Here is a 27,626-nt window from a genome sequence, read left to right as displayed (position 1 = left end):
TCGATGGACTACTCCGTCATGTGACCAGAGATGTAGTGTGCCCCCATATCAATGGACTATTCCGTCATGTGACTAGAGCTGTTGTGTGCCCCCTCATCGATGGACTACTCCGTCGAGTTACCAGAGCTGTTGTGTGCCCCCTTATCGATGGACTAATCCGCCATGTGACTAGAGCTGTTGTGTGCCCCCTTATCGATGGACTAATCCGCCATGTGACTAGAGCTGTTGTGTGCCCCCTTATCGATGGACTACTCCGTCGAGTTACCAGAGCTGTTGTGTGCCCCCTTATCGATGGACTACTACGTCGAGTTACCAGAGCTGTTGTGTGCCCCCTTACCAATGGACTACTCCGTCATGTGACAAGAACTGTTGTGTACCCCCTTATCGATTGACTACTCCGTCATGTGACCAGAGCTGTTTTGTGACCCCTTATCGATGGGATACTCCGTCGAGTTACCATAGCAGTTGTGTGTCCCCTTACCAATGGACTACTCCGTCATGAGACAATAACTGTTGTGTGCCCCCTTATCGATGGCCTACTCCGTCATGTGACCAGAGCTGTTTTGTGCCCCCTTATCGATGGGATACTCCGTCGAGTTACCATAGCTGTTGTGTGTCCCCTTACCAATGGACTACTTCGTCATGTGACCAGAGCTGTTATGTGCCCCCTAACCAATGGACTACTCCGTCATGAGACAAGAACTGTTGTGTGCCCCCTTATCGATGGACTACTTCGTCATGTGACCAGAGCTGTTTTGTGCCCCCTAACCAATGGACTACTCCGTCATGTGACAAAAACTGTTGTGTGCCCCCTTATCGATGGACTACCCCGTCACGTGACCAGAGATGTAGTGTGCCCCCTTATCAATGTACTAATCCAACATGTGACTAGAGCTGTTGTGTGCCCCCTTATCGATGGACTATTCCGTCATGTGACAAGAACTGTTGTGTGCCCCCTTATCGATGGACTACTCAGTCATGTGACCAGGGCTGTTGTGTGCCCCCTTATCGATGGACTAATCCGTCATGTGACCAGAACTGTTGTTTGCCCCTTATCAATGGATCCTCCATATCATCCGTGGACATCGTCCTCACGTGACTTTGCCTGTTTTGTGCCCCCTTATCGATGGACTACTCCGTCATGTGACAAGAGCTGTTGCGTGCCCCCTATTCAATGGACTACTCCGTCATGTGACCAGAGCTGTTGTATGCTCCCTTATTGATGGATCCTCCATATCATCAGGGGATATCGTCGTCACGTGACTTTGTCTGTTGTGTGGCTCCGTCGTCTATGAAATCCAAAGTCATATGACTTCTGCTGTGTAGTTTTTATCACTTTTTGATACGTGCGTCATGTGACCCTAGCTATTGTGTTGCCTCATCATTTGTTGATATTGGCGTCAGATGGTCGTAGCTTTTGTGAAGACGTGAATTGTCAACCAAACAACCAGTCAACTGATGTTTTAAAGTCTAATCAAGGCCCATTAGCGTAATTAAATCATGTAAGGGTTTTTTTCCGAAAAAATATCTGCAAATTAATATGCGTTTTCGGCTTTTGGCAGATGATAATTGTTTTTAATTATAAATCATTAGGGTTCTGTTATAACTATTAAAACCCTAAAATTGATTTTAATTTTGATTCTTAATGTTGATTTCATGAATCATGCACTCTGTGAACGTAGCAGATCATTGTCCTATAACGTTGTATTGGTGACTAACGTTCCATTGTATACCGGTAGGCCTTGTATGACTTTTATTTTACTGAATTCACGTTTATCATATTCCCATTAATATTTTGGCATGTTCATTTCAAAAACTGAGAATACAATAATATGCAGACAATATAGACAATAAACAACAGGCGAAGTCTGACGGAATTTTCCCTTTCCACACGCTTCAAGAGTGATACTAAGGAATGCTATTTTACCCCTGTAATTTCATTCAAGGCGTTAGTGAAGACCAGAATTTATGTTTAGTCAGGAAATCGTTTGAAAGCATAAATAAATATTGAATGCAATGGGTATTATAGAGATATGGTAATGGATTTGGCGGTCCAATTTCACAACATCAGAAGCGACTTGTACGGTCAGTTTTTCCCCACGAGTTCTTTGGTAAAGGTCATCTAGCATTTTGATGATGGTCATACTTGTATTTCTCATTGAAGGTGAGGCATTTGTGACGTCATTTTGAAATTTCGTATATATTTGCCAGATAACGCCCCAGTTGGTGGTCTGTTACACTTTATAAACCCTAAGACGAGATAAATCGCTACAAACATCCGAACATCTATATTGTACATGTAATATATTGACTTTTGATCTCCAAGTATTCCTTACAGTAACATCCGGGTATTTTCCTGTAATATTGACCCTATTAGCACAAACTATGTGTGTCCGCCTCAAAATGTGTTTGTGCTAACATTTGTTTTTCTCTAAAGTTAACTCAAGTACAAGGAAACTAAAAAAACCTCAAACACAGCGTTTTGCGGTTTAAAATTTCTTCCGATGTTAAAATCATGCCAATATACACGCACTAAGCAACCTTCTACTGCGCTTGTGGTTTTACTGGTTTTTTTTAAGTATCAAAAATACTCAAATGTGGTTGTCAACGTTGCCTACCATACACACGTCTCTGAACATATCTTCTGTCGGTATCCATGGTTATGGCTGTGTGTACCCTGATAATGGTGACGTCACGCCAGCTTTTTAAGATTGCGTTGGTTTCAGGAAAAAACGCTGAATGCTTTTACAGCAGATTGTACAATAATATAAACTTTATTTTTCTTGATATGGATACGTCAACAATACCAACCTATCAGATTACATCGCAGAGAACAATGAGGGACAAAACAATATTGACCAAGTGACCAGTCAGAGACGGTCCTGTTCTAAAGACACGCCTTTCTAGTTAGTGTCACTATGACCAACATCGTTGATTTGTCTGATCAATTTTCTTGGTGATAGAGATACAATATAATATAAGTTTGAGTCTGTATGACTGGATTCCTTTTGACCCATGACGTGTCCAATGCTAATCAAATATTTCCGTTTATAAGTATATAAAGAGTATATTTATATCCAATTAACCTTTTGCTTGTTTAAGAGCTTTTTAAGCATTCGTATAAACATATATTTTTGGAATTGCTTTTATTTTACTTTTACAATGATTCGGTGTCGTAAACAAGGTTTTTTTATTTTTGGTCCGGCTCCATCAGACGCTTATCAACTTAAAACTTAATAACTAATAGTAACAAACAAAAAAGGGAGGTACATATTATGTATGATACAGAGTATTGTCAGAGTAAGGCGAACGAGTGACATAAACAAATGAGAACAAAATGACTTAAAACATCAGTCTAACATAATAACATAAAAACAAAAACAACAATCTATTGCAGTGACGTCATCACTTTATCACGTGTTCGTGTTTGTTTATGTATAAAATATTTACCTATTCTTTAAATAAGATTTTGCAAACGTTTTTGAGAAAATGTAGATTGGATTTTAACTATAAGGTACATTATTTATATTGATTTTTTTCAGCGACTGTCATTTTTTTTTAGTCATTTCCTGTCGACATTAAGATTCGCATAAAAACCACACGAATGTCAGTAGTTAAACATGTTATATAATCCCTGGCATCAGCCGTATTAATTTGTTGCGCGGCTCGTAACAAAATGATGATAATGTACAGAAAGTAAAAGGCATATCACTGCCTTCACAAAGTCAGCTTCCGCGAACAATTGTGTATCTTACGCTCTTCCGGATGTTTTATTTACACATCAGATATACGTGCTTACAGAAAAGAAATATGATTGGTCCGACACGATCTCGTAATCTAGAACTTGATATATGACGAGTGTTATCACACACAGTGAGTGGTCGAACAACTGTAACCGTCTTTTGGAGAAAACTGATTAATACTAACTAAATGTCACGTGCCCAGCTCTATATACATTTCGTATGTCAGGTAAAGATTGACAGCTGAAGTAAATCAGTTATTTGTCATCACAGAAACGTTCACCTGTTTTTAAAAATATATGAATATTTATAAGATCTTAAGATCAAGTTATCTTAATATTCTTCCTCCCGTCCGAACCTGAAGGGTGTGTGGGGTTTGTCCGCGCTTCTTCCATAACGGAAAAGAGCCCTCCTTTTTCCAAAACGGAATAAACCTCCTCTTTTATCATCATCTCCTGCATCAGCGTAATCCTCAAGGGGCAATTCCATATTTTCATCTTGGTCGTCGAAACGTTTTCCATATCGCAGGATTGACCTTCTTTTGCCGAACCGGAGCAGACTTCCGCGTTTTCCGAATCTTAGAAGACTGCCACGTTTTCCGAAGCGAAGAAGACTTCCGCGTTTTATGACCTCAGCTAAGTCTTCGTCGGAAAGGTCAGCGTAGGGGTTGTACCCTTCATAGGCTATTTCCGGGGCCATTCTCTTTTTTATCTCCGCCTGGTCTGAGTCCACTAAAAAAAAAGAAGATAACTTAATGGTATTACCAGTAATCATATTATTATACAAAACATTTGATATTGCGCCCTATCTAGCTAACATAAGTCACTCTAAAGCGCTTTACAGTACATAGATATACAATTAATACAATTAGCATAAACATTAATCAATACATTGTTTTCAGGAATTCACAGGAGCTGCCTTATCAGGCGCTTATTACAAGTCATATGCCACCTGGCTAATATCTCCCTATGTGTGTATGCATGCGTGTTTGCTGGATAAGTAATGTGTTATGTTTGTAGTGAGACCGTGCTTCCAATGACATCATTTATAGTGCCACCTCACTTGAATGCTACAGCACAGATACCGCAACACCCACCCTAGACCATTTTACAGAGTTGTGTGGGCAGGAGAAAAACACTTTCTTTGAATATCCATGCGTGCGACGACTTCGGGGATCAAACCCCGGCCACCTGCGTGAAAGGCTGGAGTGTTAACCGCTCCACCAATCCGCCCATACATGGGCCCATTTAATGGGGTATCTGCTACTTAGTGTCTTCCATGGGGGAAATAACGTTTGTTCAATTATTATATTGCTTTTGCCCAGGGGGAGATCCTGTTCGTTTAGTTGTTATATTGCTATTGCTAATTCTAAAACAAGATAAAACCTAAGGCTATGTCTTGCGGTTTTCAGTGGGAACAATTGCAACAAATTGTTCAAATACGGGGAACTTTTAAAAAGTACCTGACGTATGCAGGCGTACTTTACAGAGCAACGGGCAGTGCCGATGTGTAGCCTTATTGGTTAGGAAATTAATAGGATAGATATATTTTCTCCATAACTCAGGAATCGATAACAAGGAAGAATCTATAACAGAACAAAATAAATGATTTCACACATCCAACTCGCGATAATGAGAAAAATCTTATCTACGTGCATATCTTACACGATAACAGAGAGGAATTCCGAATGGTTCCCCTGTCTATCCCAATTATTTCTCGTCTATCAACCATTGACTGACACGTTTTCTAGACATCCGAGATTTATTGGTTTCCGACGTGCGGCTTTGAACTACAAAGGTGTAAACTTCCGTATGTTGTGCCGGAGAACCCACCAAAGAGGAGAGTTCTAAAGGGGCAGACAACCCGACGAAAAACATATGTACTTACACAATAATCAATGGTCAACAAAAGCGTCAATGCTATTTCTAAACCTTACGTAATATATATTTGTTTTTCTTATAAAAGCGATCACATCTTCGTGCAATCATTGTTTTAGATAGCTTATCGTACATTCACATATCTCAATGTAAACATTTAATTTTGATACACTGACTTTCAATTAAAGCAACTTCATGAGTGAACCAATTAAGCAAGCAGAACAATCTTTGTGAAGTCTGTTCTATTAATGTGGCTTAAACCATCATTAAATTGTTCAGAAACTGAAACAATTGATCTTTACAAACTCGACAAGTAAATAACAACTATCAGAACTCGAGGACGGTACTGATTCAACAATGTCGAAATAACGCAGTGCAATAACATCGCAAGCGTTCATAATTCATCTGGAAAAATCGAGATACCGGGACTATTCTTGACTAGTTTTCTGTCGTGAAAATTGTTTTCTGTATAGCACAAGCTGAACACGGTTTGATGTATAATATATAAATAGTTTATAATTTATTTACTTATGTTTTATGATTCTACCGATTAGGTAACTGAAGACGTATTACCATGTAGTAATACATGTAGACGTGTAAACATTGTTGTAGTTCGATATCAGTCATAAAACCTCCATTGAATCCAAAACTAAACTTAACACGTGTATGTTTATTGCCGAACGTGTCACGTTGGTCAGTTTCCGGCTCATTTCGTACTTCCCCTGTGACGCCCGCGTGGTGTAGTGTGTACGTGGCGTCTATTGGGGCGCTTGTCACCGATCGTGCAGTGTGACCACAGTCGTCATTAGTATGCATGTGGACATACACTATACGCTTTGTGTCGTGTGTGTATTGAATTTCACATTAGTGGACAGTAGTCCGATGTCAGACACTAACTCCCGTAAAACCTGTCTGCACCGAACCCAATATACATAGCGCTTCATCCTGTGTATTTACAGCACTCCACCCTGTGCAAACTGTCAACACCGAACCACTTATAACGCAGACACATGAATACTCATCAGTCTGCATTCAGATCCAATTTTAACGTTTATCAATGGAATCGGAAAAAATGTTGAAGCAGAGATACAGACCGGATATTGAGGTGGGAGAGAAGGTCGTATGGATGTCTGGGATACAGGTGAGAGACACAAATCGAAAATACTGGTGGGGCAGAAATTTCAGACACGGGTCGGCCGCAGCGTGGGCAAACAGGTCACATGGAAGTTGGGGATACAGATCGTAGACGAATGTGGGCGCATATACGGGGCGACTGGAGATCGGGGCCCGTAGTCATGAATACCGTTCTCATGCTCAAGCATGACTTTTGTGCTGAATCCTAAGTTTCTGTTCTGTCTATAAATCAATAATAGAAAATGATTTTGCCAATGATTTGGATAAAATTTGAAAAGACAAACCCCAATACTGTTTCCAAAGTTTACATTTGACTTTTTGACCATTGACATGATTTTAGTGAGTTACAAGAAAGTTGTTTTGAGCACAGAATCCATGCTTGAGCATGAGAGTTTTTTCATGAATACGGGCCCTGAGATATGCACATGTATCTCGTTCTCATATTCCCAAACATTTTCTTCAGGTTGGTAAGTGGCTTTTTCATATACAACGGAACTACCAAACTTAGTTCAAATCCATAAAATACAGCTCAGTTATTATTATTCAGATTAGAACAAGTTTAAGTGCAAAAGGACGACTCGTCTTTTCTTGATGGGCTAATCCAACGCGGACTGTCTCGGAGAATGCGCCGTGATAAAGATCGCGCTAGTCAACCGAAAGTTCTTAGCTAGGTTTTTGAAGCCTCATCATCGAAAAAACTTCTCATCTAAGCCATTCACATATATTCCTTTTTTAATTCACAAAAGGTTCACAATATATTTCAAGATTGTTACTTTTGATATATTTTGTTTCATCTGCAGATATACAGGTTTTTGTTTTTTATTGAGTTAATTTTCGAAATATGTTCCACGAAAAACTAGAGTTAATTAAAACAAAGCTAACAATGCTTGGACAGTTATATGGTCCCTGGTGTTCTACACGCAGCATCTGCTCATCAATATCAATTAAATTTCTTTAACTCCTTGTGCTTTGATAACTTTATTTCAATTGAAATTACCCTGTGTACTTTAAGTGCCAATAGCCGAGAAAAGCGCTGCCAATTTCTGCATAAATACTCTTACTTTTGTGGACGTGCAGAGACACGCTTCATGTATAACCCCAGACGACTTTGCGATTTGCGAATATTTGAATAAAAAACAAATTAGCAGACCCGCGTTTACTGACAGAATAGGCCATTCCCGTGCTTTTTATTTCGTCTTTGTGGAACATGTATTTGCTAATGATATACAAATTGTTTACAATTAAAGACATAACGTACAAATATCCAATTTGTATCAGTGCTGACTCCTCGCTACTCGTTTATTCGCCAAAGTAATAGCGTGAAGTTGGGTAATTTCATAATACTGAGCTGGACCAAGGGTTAGTCTGGCCCAATATTGGGCTGGTCTGATCTTGAATAAGTTATAAACTTCACGTCAGTCGTCAAGATGATCGTCATTTTGACATGGAACCAAGTATTGCAATGGAAGCATCAGACCCTCCACCGCGCCCCTCCTCCCCCCGACCTGTACACAGTTCTGTTTTCCACCACAGGGGCGTTCAACGGTAACGTCAATCCCAGAAAGATACGATTAATTTCGATTTTTTCTTTAATTGTTTATAAGATGAATTTTTGTGTCGTGTGGTTGAATTCGATACTGTACCGTATAATTATCGATATCTGATTGACACCGTTTCTTGTTCAAATAAACTTGAGTGAAAAATATCTATCGTTCTGTTAATTACCCAACAAGACCATATAACTATCATAAGGAAGTCCCCACGGGTCGTATCACTGTATGTTGGCACCGACATCGCCTTCTGTAACATTTAACCTCTCAAAGGCTTTAAGCGCAAAACGAAAATAAAAAAACCCAAGTCACGTAATTAAAATTTCCAACTGTAATTAATGAGTGAATGGACTACAATGAAGCACAGGCCTGCTATCGAAGAACGTGCCCCAATTACACTTAATCGGGAGTTTTCTTTTGTCTTCATTTTTAATCTGCGTACATATATTTTTATTTTCAGGGTTAATAATTACAAAAAGTGTAATTAATACTTTTTCTTCCTGAGATAATGAAATCAGAAAATATACAACGGAATATAAGACTAGGGAATTGTCTCCTTCAGGGGATTTTTTCCTTGTTTGTTTGTTGTTTAACTTCCTCACGACAGCTAAGGGCATGTACGCGCTTGTTTAAGACAGTTACCCATGTAGACAGCATGGTTCGAAGATCAAGTCTTAGCGGTTCATTAAACAAATTAAGTTCGATGCAAGATAAATTTTACTAATCGGCACTGGTAACGATGCAAAAGACAGACACCCGTCGAATAACAAGCATGTCTTCCCTGTTCTTATACACACAGTAATCGGGATTTACTAGGATTTCATTATTCGCTTTCGAGATAACTGTGTATAGTGTTGTATCGGGTGTAGTAGCACCATATGGTTTCATGGGTGAGCCTTGATGTTTGGAGACGACAATACACAACTAGTGTCAATAGTGCCACCTATCCAAAGGTGTATACTTCTGGTGATATGACAGTTATTAGAGATTCGAAAGTCAGGTACGTGTCTCCATGTGTGTAATGTATGTACTTGCTTGTGTGAAGGTGTGCTGGAGGCAGGGTATGTTGGTGTATTTGCCTTCTTGCGATAGCACGGATATGATGATGAGTTTGGAGAGCTACCTCGCTGAAATACCACGCAGAAGGCACGCAGCACATTATTTCTATTTGTCACATTGCATTGACCAAACAAAAGTAGGTACCCCTTTCACCTCTATAGCAATCATCGTGGTGTAAATTAAAAGTTTCAATAAAACGCCCCAGGTTGTCGTAATAAAATACAGACTAGGGCGTTAAAAAGCATACTGCCATATCATTAGATTGACGTACAGTCTCCAATTACAAGCAAAAACAATTGAACTGATTATTTAACGTTTTGTATGCATGCTAGAAAGCAGTTGGTGTTTTTTTTTCTCTCATTTATTTTACGGTTTTTAGTGACGAAATCAGTCGAAGTATTAACATAGTCGTAAGAACGAGCATGGTGTTTAAAATTTGTTGTCGATGATGAAAGCTTGTCTCATCTCCAAAACTAAACAGTTGGTGGTGATACACACGCGTTGGTCAAAGGACACAACTATCAACACACCGGAAGTGCTATTATAAGACTTCGCCAAATTCTGCCTTGCCCCTTTTGTAACAAAAATAAAGTCCTTTACAGGAAATGATTGAGTCAGCCACGCTACCAAAGTGGCAGCATAGAGTGGCTTCATTACATGGACTTTTTTATGAGTCCGACACCCACTTTCAGAAGGGTCTTTGATCGCGTGGCAGGAACATATTACGATTTCAGGAAATGATGAGCCATAAAATCGACTAAACCGTCCGCGTTCTGTGTGTCTGCTCCGGTAACCTTCCTCCAATTAAAAACGTGTTTTACGGTATCTAAAGTAAGCAAAGGTTTATACCTCAACATCAAACGGTTAACACACTGTAAATCAAGAACCGCGGAATTAAGTTGTCAAATAAAAATTGCCGGGTGTACGATAAATGGGTCGGGATATTGTGTTTTGTGTTAATTGTCTGTTAGAGGGGAAATGAAACTGAAGACACACTGCTGTCATATTTTTTTTTTCCTATATTGTGTCTAACGCTATACGGGAAATATTAATGTTCGAAGCATACCATGATTTGAGTTACCGTGGGTCCAATATCATTCACAAGACATGCTTTTTTGTCGTCAGGATATCAGTATTCACCATCTCACAAATCATTTATTGTTGGTTATACATCAATTAATAGTGGAGATGTCTCCCAAAACACCCGTTTCGTATGTGACCTTGGCTGCTGCAGGGACGCTTTACAATGAACTAACAAACAAAATTAGTTTAAACGTATATTTCCTTACAAGCTTGTTCTTCCAATACCATAACCCTTATGAGTTTACCTATCAAAAAAACAACACTTAGGTTCATCAACATGCACAACTATCAAGACTATTATATAAAGATGGCAAAGTCCATCAGAAACCAGACGAAGAGTAATCCCCCGTTTCTTTCATATACCGGGGTTTTCCCTTTGTCCCATTAAGAAGCAACACAAGTGTTTAATGACACATTGTCGACAACAATGCGTATAACGCAGCTATATGCGTCAGTTTGAATCTGATCTTTTTCTATCATATTCCCCCCTGCATTATTATTCTTAATATGTACACTTTGTAAAGACTCCCCTGACACCGCGTTAGTTTTAACGGTATTGTAGTATGCTCGCCCATACGAGGAAGGCAATTGTTCAGTACCCAGACCTGGACGTACAAAAGTTTCCAAAAATGGTTTATGATATTCTCTGCCAATCCGTTGCCATTTAAAAGGCGTAGCATTTTAGTTAAGTAGCACTGTATGATAGGCCTCAGATTCGCGCTATCGGAACGAGGCGAAAAATACACAATCAGACAGCCTTTGGCGCACAAGCATCGCTGCTATTTGGGGGTGAACGTAAAACGTACACAGGTATTGCACCTGTGAAATATGGAACATGTAATAGATACAGAATGTGAAAAATAGCAGAGTTGGTGTAGTAAATTAGAAAATGGAAAAGACGATAAAAAATAGTTACTATTTATAACATATAATGAATAGGTAAAATAGAAATATTCTGTGTACACGCACATAAATTTGAAATAGGATACGCAAGTTTAGCCACCAGGGTCTGTTAAAAAGGAACGATATTTTTTATAGAAAGTCCAATATATCACACACTCAACGAAACTAAAAAACTTTTTTTTTCATTCGGAAACATACGGTAGTTCTTATTTTAATTAATTATATTCCCTCGTTCGAAATTTCTTAATACTACAGTTCTCACCGCCAAAGATAACAAACTGAGTCTTGAGAAGTATTAAATTATATTTTGTGTTGGCACATTTGTAGTGAAATATTGAAACAATAAAAAAATAACGTGGGCAGACCCCTAAAAAGAAATGTACCATAAGCAGAAAACCAATCTTTCAAAGACTATAACTTTTTTTATGTGTATTTGAAGAATTTGGCTTGTTGGAAAAATTCTATGCCTTCCCTGTCAAAGGAATTTGATATTGATTTTACATGCAGGAATAGCAAATGTCAGTCGCCGATTACTCGTAATCCAAGCATGGTAGGGACGTACATGACCCTGTCCAGTTGGTATCAAGTAACATTCAATAATCCCGCTACGCCATTGACGCCGACTAGTGGGTATGAATAACTTCAAAGATCACGATAAACACCGACCTTCATTATCCTGCCTCCCAACACGTTACTGAACAATTGTATTAGAACCCGTGACACTGACAGCTTTGACTTTGATCGCCCCAGTACGGAGCGTTTCTAACAGAGCACTGATAGGATTATATATTGATGGTAATACAAAATCAATATTCCAGCGACGTAACATTTTTTTGAAGATTTTGCTTGGCATTTAATCTCCTATACATAAGATGTTTAGTCAAAAAATGCATATCAGAGAGGAAATTAATTATGAATACCACTGAGGCAAAGCATGTGACAAAGGCAGTATTGACGTAGGCAGAAGAACCTGTTTTGGTTCCCATTTCTCTTCGCTCTTTGATATTAATTAAGCCATAGCAGTCTTGCTAAGGATCGCCCATTGAGAAGATTATGACGTCGTCTAAGTATCGAGGTGGTATTTCGAGAAACCGTTGGCCTTTGTGTAAATCAAGACATAGCGTTAACGATACTATAACGTCCGTCGTTTTCTTTTATCTTATGAGCTGCTACTGGTTTTTTTTATTAGTGCTATAATTGTTATTACATTGTATTTTAATCTTACTGGAAGTGATACTCACATCCATACAAAGACAGTGACTTTTCAAGACTATCTGTTCCTTTGACCTTACGCGACATTTGGGAAATTACGTCACACGTAAGAATATATGACCGATTCTATCCAAAAACATTATCCTACAATTAAATTTCATCTTTCATTGGAACTCTTCAGATCCAAGAAAATGAAACGTCAACTCCTAATATATAGTTTCGATATGCCGTCGTAAGCTGTGAGATAGGTCTGTCTACCTCTAACCCCCACTCCAAATAAGAATATTGTTACGACAGTATGAGTGATGTAGGCGCGAGGTCTGTCTACCTCTAGCCCCCAACCAAATACGACAGTATGAGTGATGTAGGCGCGAGGTCTGTCTACCTCTAGCCCCCCAACCAAATACGACAGTATGAGGTAATGTAGGGTGCTGTAGTTTAACAGTAATTATAAGTATTGCTAATTTTTTGTAATTTTCGGTCAGAAAATGATTTTTGTTGATTAGTTAACCTTTTGGCCGCCGTGGTATCTTCTATATACATTCAGTTTTGGCACTTTCTGTTATAGATCGGCTTGCTTTCACAATACATGTCTACGGTAATGGATATTATCATATTACCGTATACAAGAATTACTGTAGAAATATAATACACAAATACACACATATGAATGATGTATGGACATAAAAATGGATCAGAGTATGTAAACAGGTCACCATTAGTTATTTTTCAAACAACTACAGTAAATTTACAGCACAGACAAACGTATTTGTTAGACTTTCGGGAAAATGGTACGAATACTTCATACATAGAAAAATGAGGCAGAACGAACTTAACTCTGACTGGGAAAACAGTTTTGGCTGTTTCACCCCTACAGCTGAAACTGGACAAAAAGCCAGAAACAGTCAAAAATGACTAATTATGAGTTATATAGACTGTTGGGTAACAATGTACTTTGTTGAGATATTGTGAGGGTAATGGTGATTTCTTCACCCAACGGTATACATGGTTCTATAACAGCCCGGTAGCTTTAACAATATGTCAGGCAGAGGATTTCACAGTAGTCGTCTCTTACGATAGTTCTTTCCCCGAATATACAAGGGGTTGTACTTTTTCAAGGGTTTTAACTTTTTAAGATCACTGGTTTATTGTTACTGAATAATGTTCTTGCCTTTTCCATATGTTTTCATAATTCTGCGTGAAGCATCCTCGGTAATTCACATATCACGCGAACAATTATTTACATATTATGCATAAACGTTGGGTGATTCGTGGTTTTCGCTACTCGCAAATATGAATAAAAATAAAGATAAAGATGTTACTCCCCAAAATTAACTGTACGGAATATAAGTAATCTATTTCATCTTAAAAGTTGCCAGTGTTTCGGGGCTTGTTTGGAAAATGTTTAAACAATTGTCAGGTGTATTGTAAATTAAAAACTGAACACTTTCATATATTCTATTAGAAAGCAACGAGGTTTAAAACGAAAGAGTTGTGGTACACTTGGGATTGGGACGCAGCAATAGAGATAAGGACAAACAAATATGCGGCGTTGTTATAAAAGCGTTGACTGACATTAATAAATTGTATCACCTACGTACGCGCGTGATCCGATGAAACATAACACCAACAATATTTACTAGGGCGTAGTTAATTGTTATTGAGATGGCTGATTAGAACATATCAAGTTTCATGATATTAACTGGAATTGATTATTAACAAAAATTATTAAGTGTAACAAATAATGATTACTGTTTGCTTACGTTTCACTTGATATTTATGCTTCCGTTAATTCACCTGAAGCAGTTGGGAGCGAATTCCAGTACCATACCTGTTAAAGGGAACAGAGATCTCTCGAAACTACGGAAGTGCTTTCTATCATTAACGGAAAATATCTGAAACTAGATGTGTTCATTGGTACCTCACCAGAAAAATTATCAGCTAATGATGATATTTCAGACTGTTTTATCATAATTGAAAGTCATTAGACAAAAAGTGAAGCTTATGTAATTAAGGATTAACCTTAATTTTTGAGATTAGTTAAATCAAACACGACGAGCGTGTACCATTTGAGTTTATATTGCCATGGCAATTTCAAAGATACCGTTCAATCTGATTTCTTACATTATAAATTTCAGATTTTGATATTTAAATAAAAAGGAATATAAATGCTTTAATATGCTTTGTATGAGTTTGCAATGAAATGAAACTGACGCCAATAATCGTCTTTATTTATACGTTTTGTTCGTTTATTAAAGTTTTTGTTTCCTCTGTCTCAAGGACAGGACATACCAAATTCCTAAAAATGGTAGCTGTTATTTCCTGCTCAACATTCAGCATTCCCGTTGTCAGTTTAGCGATACCAGTTGGAATGCTGTGCTGGGTGCCTTCGGAATCAGATCCGCACTATCGCATGGAGGAAAAATACACCAACACAACGCCTTCAGCACATTTTGACACTAGCACGCATGCTAAACACATTATGGGAGCACGTCCTTAAATGGCATTGGCTGTCAATATGACGCTTAACAAAGGAGACCAAACTGAAAACAATTTGCGTCCTTGCAAAATGCAGACGGTGTTCACAAAAAATGCGTCAAGTCAATAGAAGAGCAACTTTCAAGTGGAACAAACCGGCATATCGCAGGCGAAAGAACAAGACACAATTCAGTCATATTGTTCTGACGCCGGGCTTAATGGAGGTACCTATGAGGCAATCCTCGAGGAAAGAGTAAGCAGAAATAAAAGACAGGTCTATTGAGAGAAAGCATGTAATTTTTATGTTTCCAATGTCCCCTATGCAGAGGATACAGATACAAATCCCGATATCTAAGGACAAATATTTGAGATCCTGCAGTCAGGGGATGTAGCGGACACAGCTCATGGAGGTTTATGAACGAATGACTAAAATAACTATTCAGCATTTTTTGAAACTGACTGCCAGATGTCGTATTGACAAATAGAAGACTTTTAACCTATCGCTCGATTTCGTTAATAGTGATGTGGTTAATAAAGTGAGCATGTAACGTGAATTCAAATATATATATATGTATACATGGAAATATGTTTCCAACAATACTTCGCTAACAACAGCCAGCTTTGATGGTGATACAAGATATCACGAGGTCCTTTAATATTTAAGTAGTATACATTTAATTTTGTACATTCCTAACAGACCACTGCTATAAGTAGATTTAACGACTGCATACATACACCACGGTCAAACAGAGCCACTCTTTAGAATCTTTAATATCAAAAGATCTGTCAATACAGACTCCAAAATAAACAACAAAAACGCAGAAAAGATAAACTCAGCGATCTGCAATCTACAATTGCTGAGCAAATCAATTAAGTGTCTTCAATATGCCCAAAAGACACAAATGAATACCTCCGATTCTGGAGGGGCGCTACAAGTGTCGCCCCGTGCGAGCATGTTAATTTGTTTTCCCCGAACCTGCGGGGATCAATATCAAGGGGATAATACATTTGTGAATCTTTTTGAATGTGACGAGACAAAGAAGAAATTCCGATACATTTATAAACGCTTATTCGAGAAACTGAACCACAATGCCGTGAAGTTATCTGCTGTATGGCCCGGCGAAATAAAGTATTTCATCCACTTACGACAAGCAATTCGTCTAGGATGGGGAAATGTCATTGCTTAGCAGAATAATGTGTGGTAAACATGGACTTCAAAAAATAACTGAACAATACATATTGCGATTCCCCTAACAAAACCAAATGGAAGAGGCAGGAATAAACAATATGTTATGGCTATTATACAAGCGTTTGATCCTTTCTTAAGAAACCCATCATTATCAAACAAAATTGGTTGACATTTACCTGATATATAAGACCATTCCCGTTGCATTTCTTTGGTTATGTTTACCGTATAAATGACAGTGAAAAGAACTAAAGTAATGTCTTTTGTCGCGAATCAATAAATACACTGTTTTTAGGTGGAAAAGAACGTCTACGGAATTGGCCACTGTTGGGATGGGTAACACATCATCGGCTTGGTCATATTACAAATATCAGTAGCAGGACACTTCTTTCGGAAACACAAGGACCAAATAAACGTTTCTCGGTCTTAAGTAAGGCGCATGCATCAGCTACAATTACGGTTAAGTGTGTCAGACTTTCTCGATAGCTTCCTTCTCTAATGGCCACGATCCAATAACCGTTCATGTATTCTAGTTGGGAGTAGTTGATTGCATAACTATACGTAGTTTAATACACGTCCGGGAGAGTAATTGCAACAATATATTGGATAAGAACAACCTTGGTCGCAGATAACATTATCCTGTTTAGAGATTAACTCCATGCCCACTTACTTTTTCCTCCAAAGACGTATCTACACACATTTTATAGGAAAATGTATCCATTTAATTTAAATTTCTTTGATTTTATGTACATTAGGGCCTAGATATATTAGCCGCGCGTGTCATCTCTTATTACGGCTATCCCAGCCGTCAAATAGTATATTTGTTTTCATTCTTCCGTACCATTCCTGTAAACAGTACCAGCTTCGGATTTCCCCTATACAATCTAAAGCATGTAGCGGGTGTATCGTGTGATGGGTTTGATACAGTAGGCTAGTATTGAATAGAGCTTGTATTTCAGGCAGCAACTCTGGAACGGCTGTCTCTGCAAGCCTTTCCCAATCAATGTGCGCCATTAGCGTCAAGTTTCACTCTAATGTAAAAGGATACAGTAATTTGTTACGCTGTTTAGATAAGTATTTGTTGGTGCTGGAATGAATTTAGTGCATTTAAACCTCAATGTATTTGTTTTTAATGCGTTGTGATATCCATGTGTCGTTTGCGGCAGGTTTCGTAAACGTACTGTTTGTTATCTCTTCATCATAACTCAATGAAATGACATATACTGGACACGGAAGCATGGAATCCCAGGCGAATATTTTACTCAACTAATCCGACATTGCGAAAAAGAAAAAATGCAAGAGTACAAAAAAGTCCACGAGTGTTGGGGGGGATTGGAGAGGTGTGTGTCATAATTAGTCCTAGCTTACAATCATGCCATGGGATACTATGAGTGGATCTGGTTGTATGCAAAATACGTGACTTAGGAAGCACGGACCCACTGTAAATAAGGATCATAATACACCTTAAACAAAAGTACAGACATGAACTCATGTGGGGGCACTTAGCAAAGAGGCATAGGACTAGTATAATGCTACTTGCAAGTTGTATAATAGTGATACGTGTACTAACGATATCGCATGTTAGTGTTACTTTGTTCACGAACCTAAAGAGGATAAACATATTCTTTCGAAAGAGAAGATGTTACTTTGCTTTGATTTTAACATGTGCTGACACCGACGGTCCTTGGATCCGATTCTAATTTGTGAACGTTTTAAGTTGGCAAGTGTCAAAATAAAAAAATAAAATGAGAATTAGTGTCAAATTGAGATATTTCGAAACGGTAATAAATAATAGTTTTTACAACTGTATCTTATCAAATTACGAACTTTCTTTATTGTCGTCTTCGTTGGAGAAATTTGAAAAAAGGAGGGCGTATTGGTCATAAAAATATTGATACTGTATCAAATATATCACCATAATTTGCAAAATAACGTTTTTGCTCTAAATTCAGTACGTTTTTGATAAAAGAGATGATTGATGCGAACACCGCAAATAAATTAAGTTTTAATTATTTCGTCAGGATGATAAGTATAAATAATACTTTTGTAAAATGTTTTTAACGTCGGATGTATTGTATATATTATAAGCATAAGCTTCGTGAAGCTTTGCTAGACACTCTTAAAAGCCTTAATGTTGCTTTTTCTTGAGAAAGAAAGTCCAAGGAGGAAAACTACTGCACCATTAGAGCGATAAAAACTACTGTCAAAGTGGGAATTCTCGCGTGTGATAATTTTTGTATTGCCGCTTTTTAAACAAATTGATGTTTAGAAATGATCGCGTCGGCAATAACATATCAATAATCTATATATCTAAGATGTAAATAAAATAGAATATTTTACTAAACATCTTGACACCGCGATAAGTTTTCGATTTTTCAGTATTCCTACCAGACATCCCACCCTCTTTCCTTCACCGCCGAGGATGGACAGAAATTCATTTGAAGGTTAGTTGTCAACCTGACGTGTGGTTGCACGTATAAGCATCGGCTGTGTGCCGTAGCAATCACGACAACCAAATTACTCAAATATTGCTATAACAAATTCTTGTGTAATAAACATTAGTGCGTTGGCATGAAAACGTGACACAAACAACCCTATCGCTCCAAACAAGTCTTTGTTCTTTATTCCAATTAGTAAATATGCTCCAAATGTTGAACTGTTTTTTGTTTTGTTTTTATCTTTTATTGGTATTTTGAAGTAGAGTTGATTAAAGAGATTCTTTTAATTATATCCATGTTATTTGTCGTACTTATAATAACGTGCAAAGGTTTCAGTTACTCTGGAAACAAAGAACAGTACTTCTCAATCATCAACCGGCATCGTTTCGATCGCTATGGCGACCAGCAGAACATTATAAATCCGGGCACTTTTATGTTCGAACGATCCTGTTGATGTTCTCTGATCATATGCATTATTAAGTAACTACTTTGAAATACCGGACAATATCTCTAATTAACAGACTTGTCTGTGAGAAGCCAGGTACGTGTAGGAAGCGGTTTGGAATTATGATCCATATTGACGATAGAACTGAGTTCAAACTTCACAGGCTTGCCTGTCCGACCGACATCAAACGGGTCATTTACAAATTGATGTTTGTCGAAAACTAATCCCACTCTTTCATGTGTATGGTTTAGAAATTCAATTCAGGTCGAAAGAGGAGCTTTAAAAGACTATATGCAAATGTTTTGAATAATTAAATTTCCCTCGCGCGTGCTCAACAGAACTGGCATTTTTAGATGAACAAAATGTAATTGAATTCGTGTTTTGATATATATAAAGAAATTAAAAAAAAATATATCCTAGTTGAGTTAGATGAATAGAAACATTGCTGCAAATGTATGTTATTTGATTTTGGTTGTTTTTCTTCTGCGTTATAAATAGCAAAAGATAAAAGATAAAAAGGGAAACGAAAGCGCTTATGAACTTTTTACAAATGCACATTACATATTAGGGCGCGCGCTGATATTTTGGGACGTCATTGATATCAAAACATCACTTCTGATGAACCAACACTATCACAGCAATTGCCACCACGAAAACAGCATGGATGTTAGTTGTTTCACAGCCAATCAACGGTAAAGTCATATCGGGCCTGACGAAAATAATAAGGTGCAATTTCGAAACGAAATACGACAGAAGGAAACTGAATGGTAAAACGTCCAAAGCTGTATACACAAGTACAAAGCAAAAATAACAGTTATATTTAAACTTAGTATAGCATGTTTTAACTGAAATGTTAATATTTAATGTTATGAATACCATCGTATGCAATATAGGGGAACTATTAAGGCTTTTGTAGTACCCCACTCCATAATCGTACGGTGTGATTAATATACATTACCTACGTTTTTCTTCTACGCCCTACGGTTGAGACGATCAAAATCGAAACACTACCCCTGCAGTGTTTACACCATAAACCTTCGTCTTTTCATTACATTTCATATCATCCTTGTCTCTTTTGACGTTGTTGGTGGGTAGTGTGTATTTAAGTTAAGTAGTTTATGAGATGATGTTTCAAAATCCCTTTATGAATCCATTGTCTGAAAAAATTATGTTCATATGTTACAAGGACGTGCATCAAAACAACCAATCAGAAACGTTTTTAGATATGGCGCGAAGATGGAATGGTTGGTCTTTCCTCTATTTTGGTCGTATGCCTGCAATATATATGTATTCAGATCAGTATGATGTGACATGTTTTGCATGTTGTGTATACATGTTGTTGTTTTTTTGTACTGAACAACACATCATAACATAACAATTAAATACGAAGTTAATTTAATTACATTTATGATGTGGGTTCAGATGTTATTTAGAACTATTTTTATATGCGGATGTTATTCTTAGCTTGGCCTCAAGTTTCCTTTTGCGACGCGTAATCTGACCGGTTTACAGTTGCCGATGTAGGGATACACATCACGTGACCAAAAATAGCGTCACTCCAGCAAATTTTCTCGAGGTCAAAGGTAAGACGCACATTTCAGCTTTTGTTCCCAGTACCATCCCCTTACCCCGCCAATTTTTGTGTTGGGGAATATTATGTGTAAAAGGCGTTTTTGCACCCCTCCTTTAATAGTCACACTATTGTTTTCATTAGGCATAATGCCTAAATGTATTCAGATCAGTATGATGTGACATGTTTTACATGTTGAGTATACAAATTTTTATTTTACGTTGTTTTTGGAAGAAACGACGGGACATGTTTTGTATACATGATTTTATTTTCCGTCGTTTTTATAATAAACGGCCTATTTCAATTCGTGCTGTGGTATTACTGTTTTGACTATTGAACTTTTAATAGAAGCTTGCTGTATGACTGGGTACTGAACCGCACATCATAAATGTACATACCGATGTTTGTTTGTAAGTCAACATTTGTGAATATTATTTCGGCTTGACAAATAGTTTATCACTTTGAATTAAATGAGTCTGGGATTCACAAGAATCATTAGTAGAAAAAAAACCATGCAAATTACCATTCAGTTTTAGGATCATATCCTAATATCTAACTTCGCTTAAAATGTTATAAAGCTGACAATGATTCATTTAACTTGTTGTTGCATCGGGGTGACGTCACTCTCACCTCGTTCGCATTAAAAGTCGCTAAAACAATGACACCAGCGGTGAACGCAGACAATGAAGAACATCTAGGATTAATTTTTTGTGTAATGTTATGGCCAATATATCCACAAAATCATGTACGCAATCATTATCGTTTAGTATCAAACAAACGAAGCGGGGATTACAATCCTTTAAAATCTGTCAGAAAACAAATGAATTGGAATTCCGAAACGTCCATCGGGGATTATTTATCTGCTGAGTGTGTTCCGAGTGGGTTTTAATCGCTTATAAATTAAGCTTTTATCGCTTGGGTCACTTCTTTTTTGTTTTGCTATCTCTTCTGAACGCTTGGACAATTTCTCCGCTTTGCGAGACCGTAAAGTATAGATTAAGATATCCCACATGTAAATATAGATGGTTGTTTTTAAAGCAATGAATCCGTTTGTAACAAGCTTCGTTGGTTAATGGCATTTTAGCGTGGATTGGATATCGGTTATATCTAAAATTTTATTTAAACGAAAATAATACCAGTGTGTCAGGGGAGTCGATTTTTCCCCTTCAGTACATACTATACATGAAAATATTCATACTTCTATACATTTTTGCAGATTTATGTTTAAAATTTGGCTTCAATTTGTTATTATCCAGGCATGGTTTGATACAACGAAAAAATCTAATAAGATACAGAATTCGTCCTTAGACACGAAGAGCATCTTAGGAAGGTTTCCCTATCAGCTTAACACATTAATCCTCATTTGATTGGTTACCAGTAATGCATGATATCATTGAATTTTGAAGCACAACAAGAAAAATTTAAATTGTGATAACGTATTCTCCTTTGTCCGAGGTTAGAAATCAACATTCTCTGCTGATCTTGATAAACTATCCTTTTGTTCAATACTGCAGTTCGAGAGTTTTATCCCTTGGGGCATATTTTTTAAGTGGCTGTCATCAACAGATTCTCATTTAGTGACATTCTTGTGAATGACTATTTTCGGAAATACGATTTCGTAATTTAGGATAAAAATGTCCCTCCTTTTGGTCTGTCACTAGATGTCGTGAACACATAAGATCACGAAGGTTCGACAACACAGAAAAAAAACAAAGGTCAAAGGCTAAACCGACGATCGGTAGACAAGAATGTCAATGCACAGAAGTGTGCTTATGACACGTAAAGTCACGTGGTCTATTGAAGAGTAAATCTAAACTTCTTCTTTATTGTCTATTAACTTCACATGTGCAGTCAGCATATATATTGTCTAGTTCTGTAAATCTTCGGGAACTCGTGCAACTAAATCAGGCAATCAGCAGAAGTTTTTTTAGTTCCTATCCGAGTTTGGATTCGATTACATACTGTTACTCAGAGGAATTAAAATGCGGAATTGGTGACCGGGTTTCGACGACAAAAAATATTAAACTATACAAATTTAACTATTGAAAAAAGAGTTAAAGCACATTTTTACTTTTGAAGGCGGATTGACATGAAAATGAATAGGATACATGTTTCCCGTCCTGCGCAAGCGGATTTTCTCTGTAATCTTCTGATTGTTGACTTCCGTAGCATTAGGTACATATGTTTGTTTTAATTCCAATAAACAATGTTTAAATATGTAAAATTATATCTTAGTGTCATTCTTATTACCTTTAAATCAGTGTTAGTGTCAAATTGTTCTTTCCCCAGAAATGGAACAATGGGTTTGGAATTTTGAACATTCCTTCCTCAAAACTGTTTCTTATATCTACTTCTTAGCAATATTATCATCAGAAGTTTTGGACCTCCGGAAAAAAAGACAGACGCCAAGATAAAGTAAATTATACACGGAATGGTGAGAATGATGGAGTTCCTACTTGGCGATATACATATACCTATATACGGTTGTCATTCCTATGGGAACAGAGTCTGTCCCTCTCGTGGCCAACTTGTTTTATTTTTCATACCAGACTGAATTTTTCGAAGAGCTGATAAGAAAAGCGACAGTGACAATGACTTTGCAAATTCCTTAATTTCAGTTTTAGGTCCATCGACGAATGTGCGGTCGTTACAATACAAGAACTTCGTCGTTGGTATAAAAAAAGACTTCCAGAACGTCTGAACGTGATTGTAACAGCCCTGTTTCGCCTATCTACTGTGTTTTTAAACTGCAGTTGATGCCTTATTCATGGGGTTGTTTCGAATGATAGTATGTCTGTGAGAGATGTCGAATGCGGACAGACAAACTAACAACACAAGATTTCGAGATATGAAGGTTGACTAAGCTTTACAAGTATTATCTATGCCTTTTATTGTTTGTCCATTAGTCATAATTTTACTGCTCTAGTAGATCTCTCTCTTTGTTATATAGTAATTTGATGATATAATGAAGTTTTTGAAATAAGTTAGATTTACATTTCAGCGATAAAGCGGCTAAACAAATAAACAAACTCGAAGTGTTGTTTTTCAGCGTTGCACCAATAATAAAAGTACGTTTATGTTTCCAATAAACTATTCATGTCTTTCCGTCAAACTGTTATGTTAGTGTTATCAGAAACCAATCATGTCGTAAATCTCAAATTCAAACCTTTACTTAAATTCCCGTAGGCGTAGGGTTCCCGACGGAAATGACAGTCATACAAAATATAACCGTTTTCACGACATGTGGCTGTTTCATTATTTTGTAAAAACGTTTCATTAAATGTAACACAAAGCAAAATAAAGCACACACAGACAAAATAAAAATGTTGTTAGTGTGGACATAAATAGAAGGATTGAAATGCATATTCGTAACATATCTGATGATGTGTAACAATTTGCCTTCAATGATATTCTCCAAGTCGCGTAGTAACGAATTTGTTTGCAATCATTTGTGGGGTTAGAAGGCTTGCTTGTTACGATTAAACCTATCGGGAGCTATCCTGGAGAGTTACAAAACACTGGACTTGTCGAGAGCGAGGTATAGTACAAAGGGAACCCATATTGTAACAGAGATTTCCCTATGTGTCATAACAGAACATGACAAAGTGTATAATGGTACTCTGGCGACAATCATGTGTGTATCGCGTCCCATCGCTACAGTAAGGTTGTTTATCTTTTCGTATCATAACTTTACAAGCCATTCTATTTTAGATCTTTAACAACGTAACGCCCCCCCCTTGGCACCATCTCACTTTTGGCTCTTTTTTTTTTTATAACGATTGCTTATGAGAGGAAGGCAATTGGTTCTGTCCCCAGGCCGGAACTTACCAACATCCTTAAAATATTAGTTGATCACAAATACGTTTGTAGGCCTTTAGAGATAAGTTTTCTATATTTAACACGTTTAAGCGTCTATTTCACGTGGATTGTTTTTATTTGTATCACAGTATCAATCGACAAAAGGACGTAGTGGTGACAGGGGTATTAACAGCTATTAATGAGGGAGTAAAACACGTACACTTAATTATTTGTATTAAATAAAGTAGAAAGTCCATGAGAGGGTGATATGTTTAATGTCACCCCATAGACAAGCATTGTTAAATGAGGCATACCTTGTCCTTGTATTAATATTGTGACAATCAAACAACTTTATCATACACTATTTATGTATAAAATCATCATTCAGTCGGCACACTACACTTGTGTAATGTTGTTACTGTCACTGTATTCTTCCTACAGGAAGGATGAAAGTTAACACACACACACGTGATAGCACTGACACAAGTGGTAATAGAAACAGTATGGCAAACATAGAACACAATGCACCGCCATACAGCAGTTTCACTCGTCTTGAACTCATCAGTGATGCTAGGGGCCAAAAACGTGGATTTCCAAATTGGCCTAACTACTGTTGCAATACAATAGAATGAACAAAATCTGTAACTTTATTGTCACTGATCTACAAAATACACTAATGTAGATTAACAATACCCATAGCTTACTTACAATACAAATATCTTGCTAGTTCTGCGTTAATATTGTCAGTGTTTCTACTTCAAGTATGTATTCTGTAAAACGATGTTACTTAATCATGATATATTTAGGCTAAAACAAAATGCTATGATGAAAAACAAATTTCAGATATCCTACATACCAGCATGGCTCAGGGTTATTCAGGTTGGGTCAATTGGCGCAGTGGTTAGCGCACTCGTCATAAACAACAAAAACGGCCAGGGTTCGATTACCAAATCGGACGTGAAAGGTATAGGGTTACTGACAGACTACGTTGGTTTCTTCCCCGGGTTTTCAGTTTCCCCCCACTTTAAGACTCTCCTGCGCCTCTATCCGGGCATTTAAGAGTTGTTCATATAGGTTGGAAAAAAATGTTTTGTTAATAAACGTTAAAGAAATCCCTTTTATTGGTTAAGTATACTTTTCTGATCAGTTCCGTAATCATAATTTGGCATAAACATTGGATTAAGCTGTGCTCTAAATGTCTTATCTATGATAATAATTCGAACGTAATTGTGTATTACAAGCTTTTAAATATACACAACCAAACCAAGCCAATATGGATTTTCCCCAGATAACGCGAAATGGATTTTAGTATGACCGGTTTTAAAGACGACACATCCAGCACGTTGTTATCTGTCTCTTACATCCATTTCAGCAACTAGTGTGACATCGAGGTGGCAAAGGGGTTATCCTGTTAGATTAGGGGTGTATCAGTACAGATGCTCAACATAATCTGTGAAATGGTTTCACGCTCGTTATTTGACGTGTTATAGTTCTTCAAAGGTAGCGTAAGATGGTTAGTTTGACGGAGACAATGAGCTAACGTTATATAAAATTACATTTCAAAAAAATATTTTAAAGATAAGTGAAGCATATTGATTAGCGTATCTTTTTAACGTTCGTTGCAGTTGAGTAACGTTTATGAACACCATAACCATCATTCTGATTTTTATAATACGACTCGGATTACATCTTACTCGAGTAAACTAGGCCATTTAGGTACTCTGCAAAAGTAAATATGTTAGCCTGTTTCATGTGTCAATTCCGGAGAAAAAATTGCAACACGTCCGTTACTTTTATAGTCTGCGTGGTGAGTTTTGTTGTTTTATTTGCGATGATAATTTTACGCACAAGTACCATTTAGAGAATCGATGAGTATTCACACAATTTTTGAACAGTCAAGTTAACGTTTATCACGCAAATGTTTTTATATATCGTCATGGGAAGTAATATGACGTCATACGGGGAACTAATACGTATTATAACTCAAGAACACTGCTTCGTCATTAAATGTTAAAACACCCTAGTTTCGTTATCTACATTCCTACGCCAGCCTTACGTTGCAGATGGTATTAAATATTGCGTGAAAAACAATATGATGTTATAACACTTTCTTAACAGACCTTCTTGTCATGCTGTTTCAAAGGAAGTTAAGTCTTCCGAAATATAATGTAATTTAATTTAATGCTATCGACCTATAACATTTTTTAACAAAATGCTTATATATTATAACAGTGTTTACATTACACATCAAACCAATCTGCAATGTTTCGTGATCACGTCTCGAGTTTTCAAATTACCGCCGTTTTAATTAAATACTGGATTCCAAGGAAAAAAATCATATTCCGCGCAATTAAATTGCAAATAAAATTGTTTTTAAAAAAAAAAGATAACAAAAAATGAATGAATGCATTTCGTCAAAATCAGTACTCACAACAAGACAAGATATACTTAATGACAACGGAAATTATAAAATACAGTATGTAGCATGATACTTACCTAATTTTCCGTCATCTGTGAAGGCCAAGTCGATAATTGCTAAGAAGAGTGCCGCTCCGCAGATTACCATAGCTTTTGTATCCATTATTACAAATGTGTTTAACTGAATCTGCAAAATACTAAACAGTAAAATCTTATTTTCCAGAGAATTTTGTTTGAAGATACAAGTATATTTTTTTTATAAAGCTACACTCTTTCCATGTCTTGAGTCAAAAAGAAAGATCAAGCGTGTGTAAGTCCTTAAGTATATGAACTGGGTACCCGGACCTCTCGTGTCGTGCTAATAAGTCTTCCCCGACAATACATGTGGTCGTCCAATGGCAGTTCACATGTTTACAAGGTCGGATTGGATTGGTCACGTGTCGATCAAAGATCGTGGACATGTAAGGTATGTTTTCATTGGCCGTGTTGGCCGTCTGTTATTGGATAAGCGGTTGGGTGTGGGAGGAGAGGCAAAACTCCTTAGAGAGACTATGTACTATATCGATAAACACGTGATTGGGAATCAATACATGCTTTACCGCTGTATGGAGCCATTGTTACCAGGCATCCCTAGACAGTCCTCACTCATAGCGCTCCGCAGTCACACTTCCATTGTTTGAACGTAATTTTGTCGTGTACAATTTTTTCGTTCATCTTGCTGAACAAGACTCAGTA

The 27,626-nt window shown here is 37.3% G+C and overlaps 1 protein-coding gene across 1 annotated transcript; it reads right to left on the bottom strand.

Annotated features, from left to right (window-relative positions):
* Window positions 1–2,758: 2,758 nt before the first annotated feature.
* LOC110446607 (FMRFamide-related peptides type HF-4-like) lies at window positions 2,759–27,271 on the bottom strand. Its single transcript, XM_021491833.1, has 2 exons — window positions 26,970–27,271; window positions 2,759–4,471 (listed from the first exon to the last, which is right to left on the bottom strand). The coding sequence occupies exons 1-2, from the start codon at window positions 27,052–27,054 to the stop codon at window positions 4,074–4,076; spliced, it is 483 nt and encodes a 160-aa protein (XP_021347508.1). The 5' UTR covers window positions 27,055–27,271; the 3' UTR covers window positions 2,759–4,073.
* Between the last annotated feature and the right edge of the window lie 355 nt (window positions 27,272–27,626).

This window comes from Mizuhopecten yessoensis, unplaced genomic scaffold, assembly GCF_002113885.1.
Source record: "Mizuhopecten yessoensis strain PY_sf001 unplaced genomic scaffold, ASM211388v2 scaffold2891, whole genome shotgun sequence".
NCBI lineage: Eukaryota > Metazoa > Mollusca > Bivalvia > Pectinida > Pectinidae > Mizuhopecten > Mizuhopecten yessoensis.
Note: the sequence above shows the minus strand (reverse complement) of the source record. Positions and strands in the feature narration are given on the sequence as shown.

Excerpts from the sequence above, each read along its gene's own strand:
- LOC110446607 (XM_021491833.1), bottom strand. The coding sequence starts at position 27,054 with ATGGATACAAAAGCTATGGTAATCTGCGGAGCGGCACTCTTCTTAGCA. Across the intron at positions 4,472-26,969 it reads CACAGATGACGGAAAATTAG|TGGACTCAGACCAGGCGGAG; the intron begins GTAAGTATCATG and ends CTTTTTTTTTAG.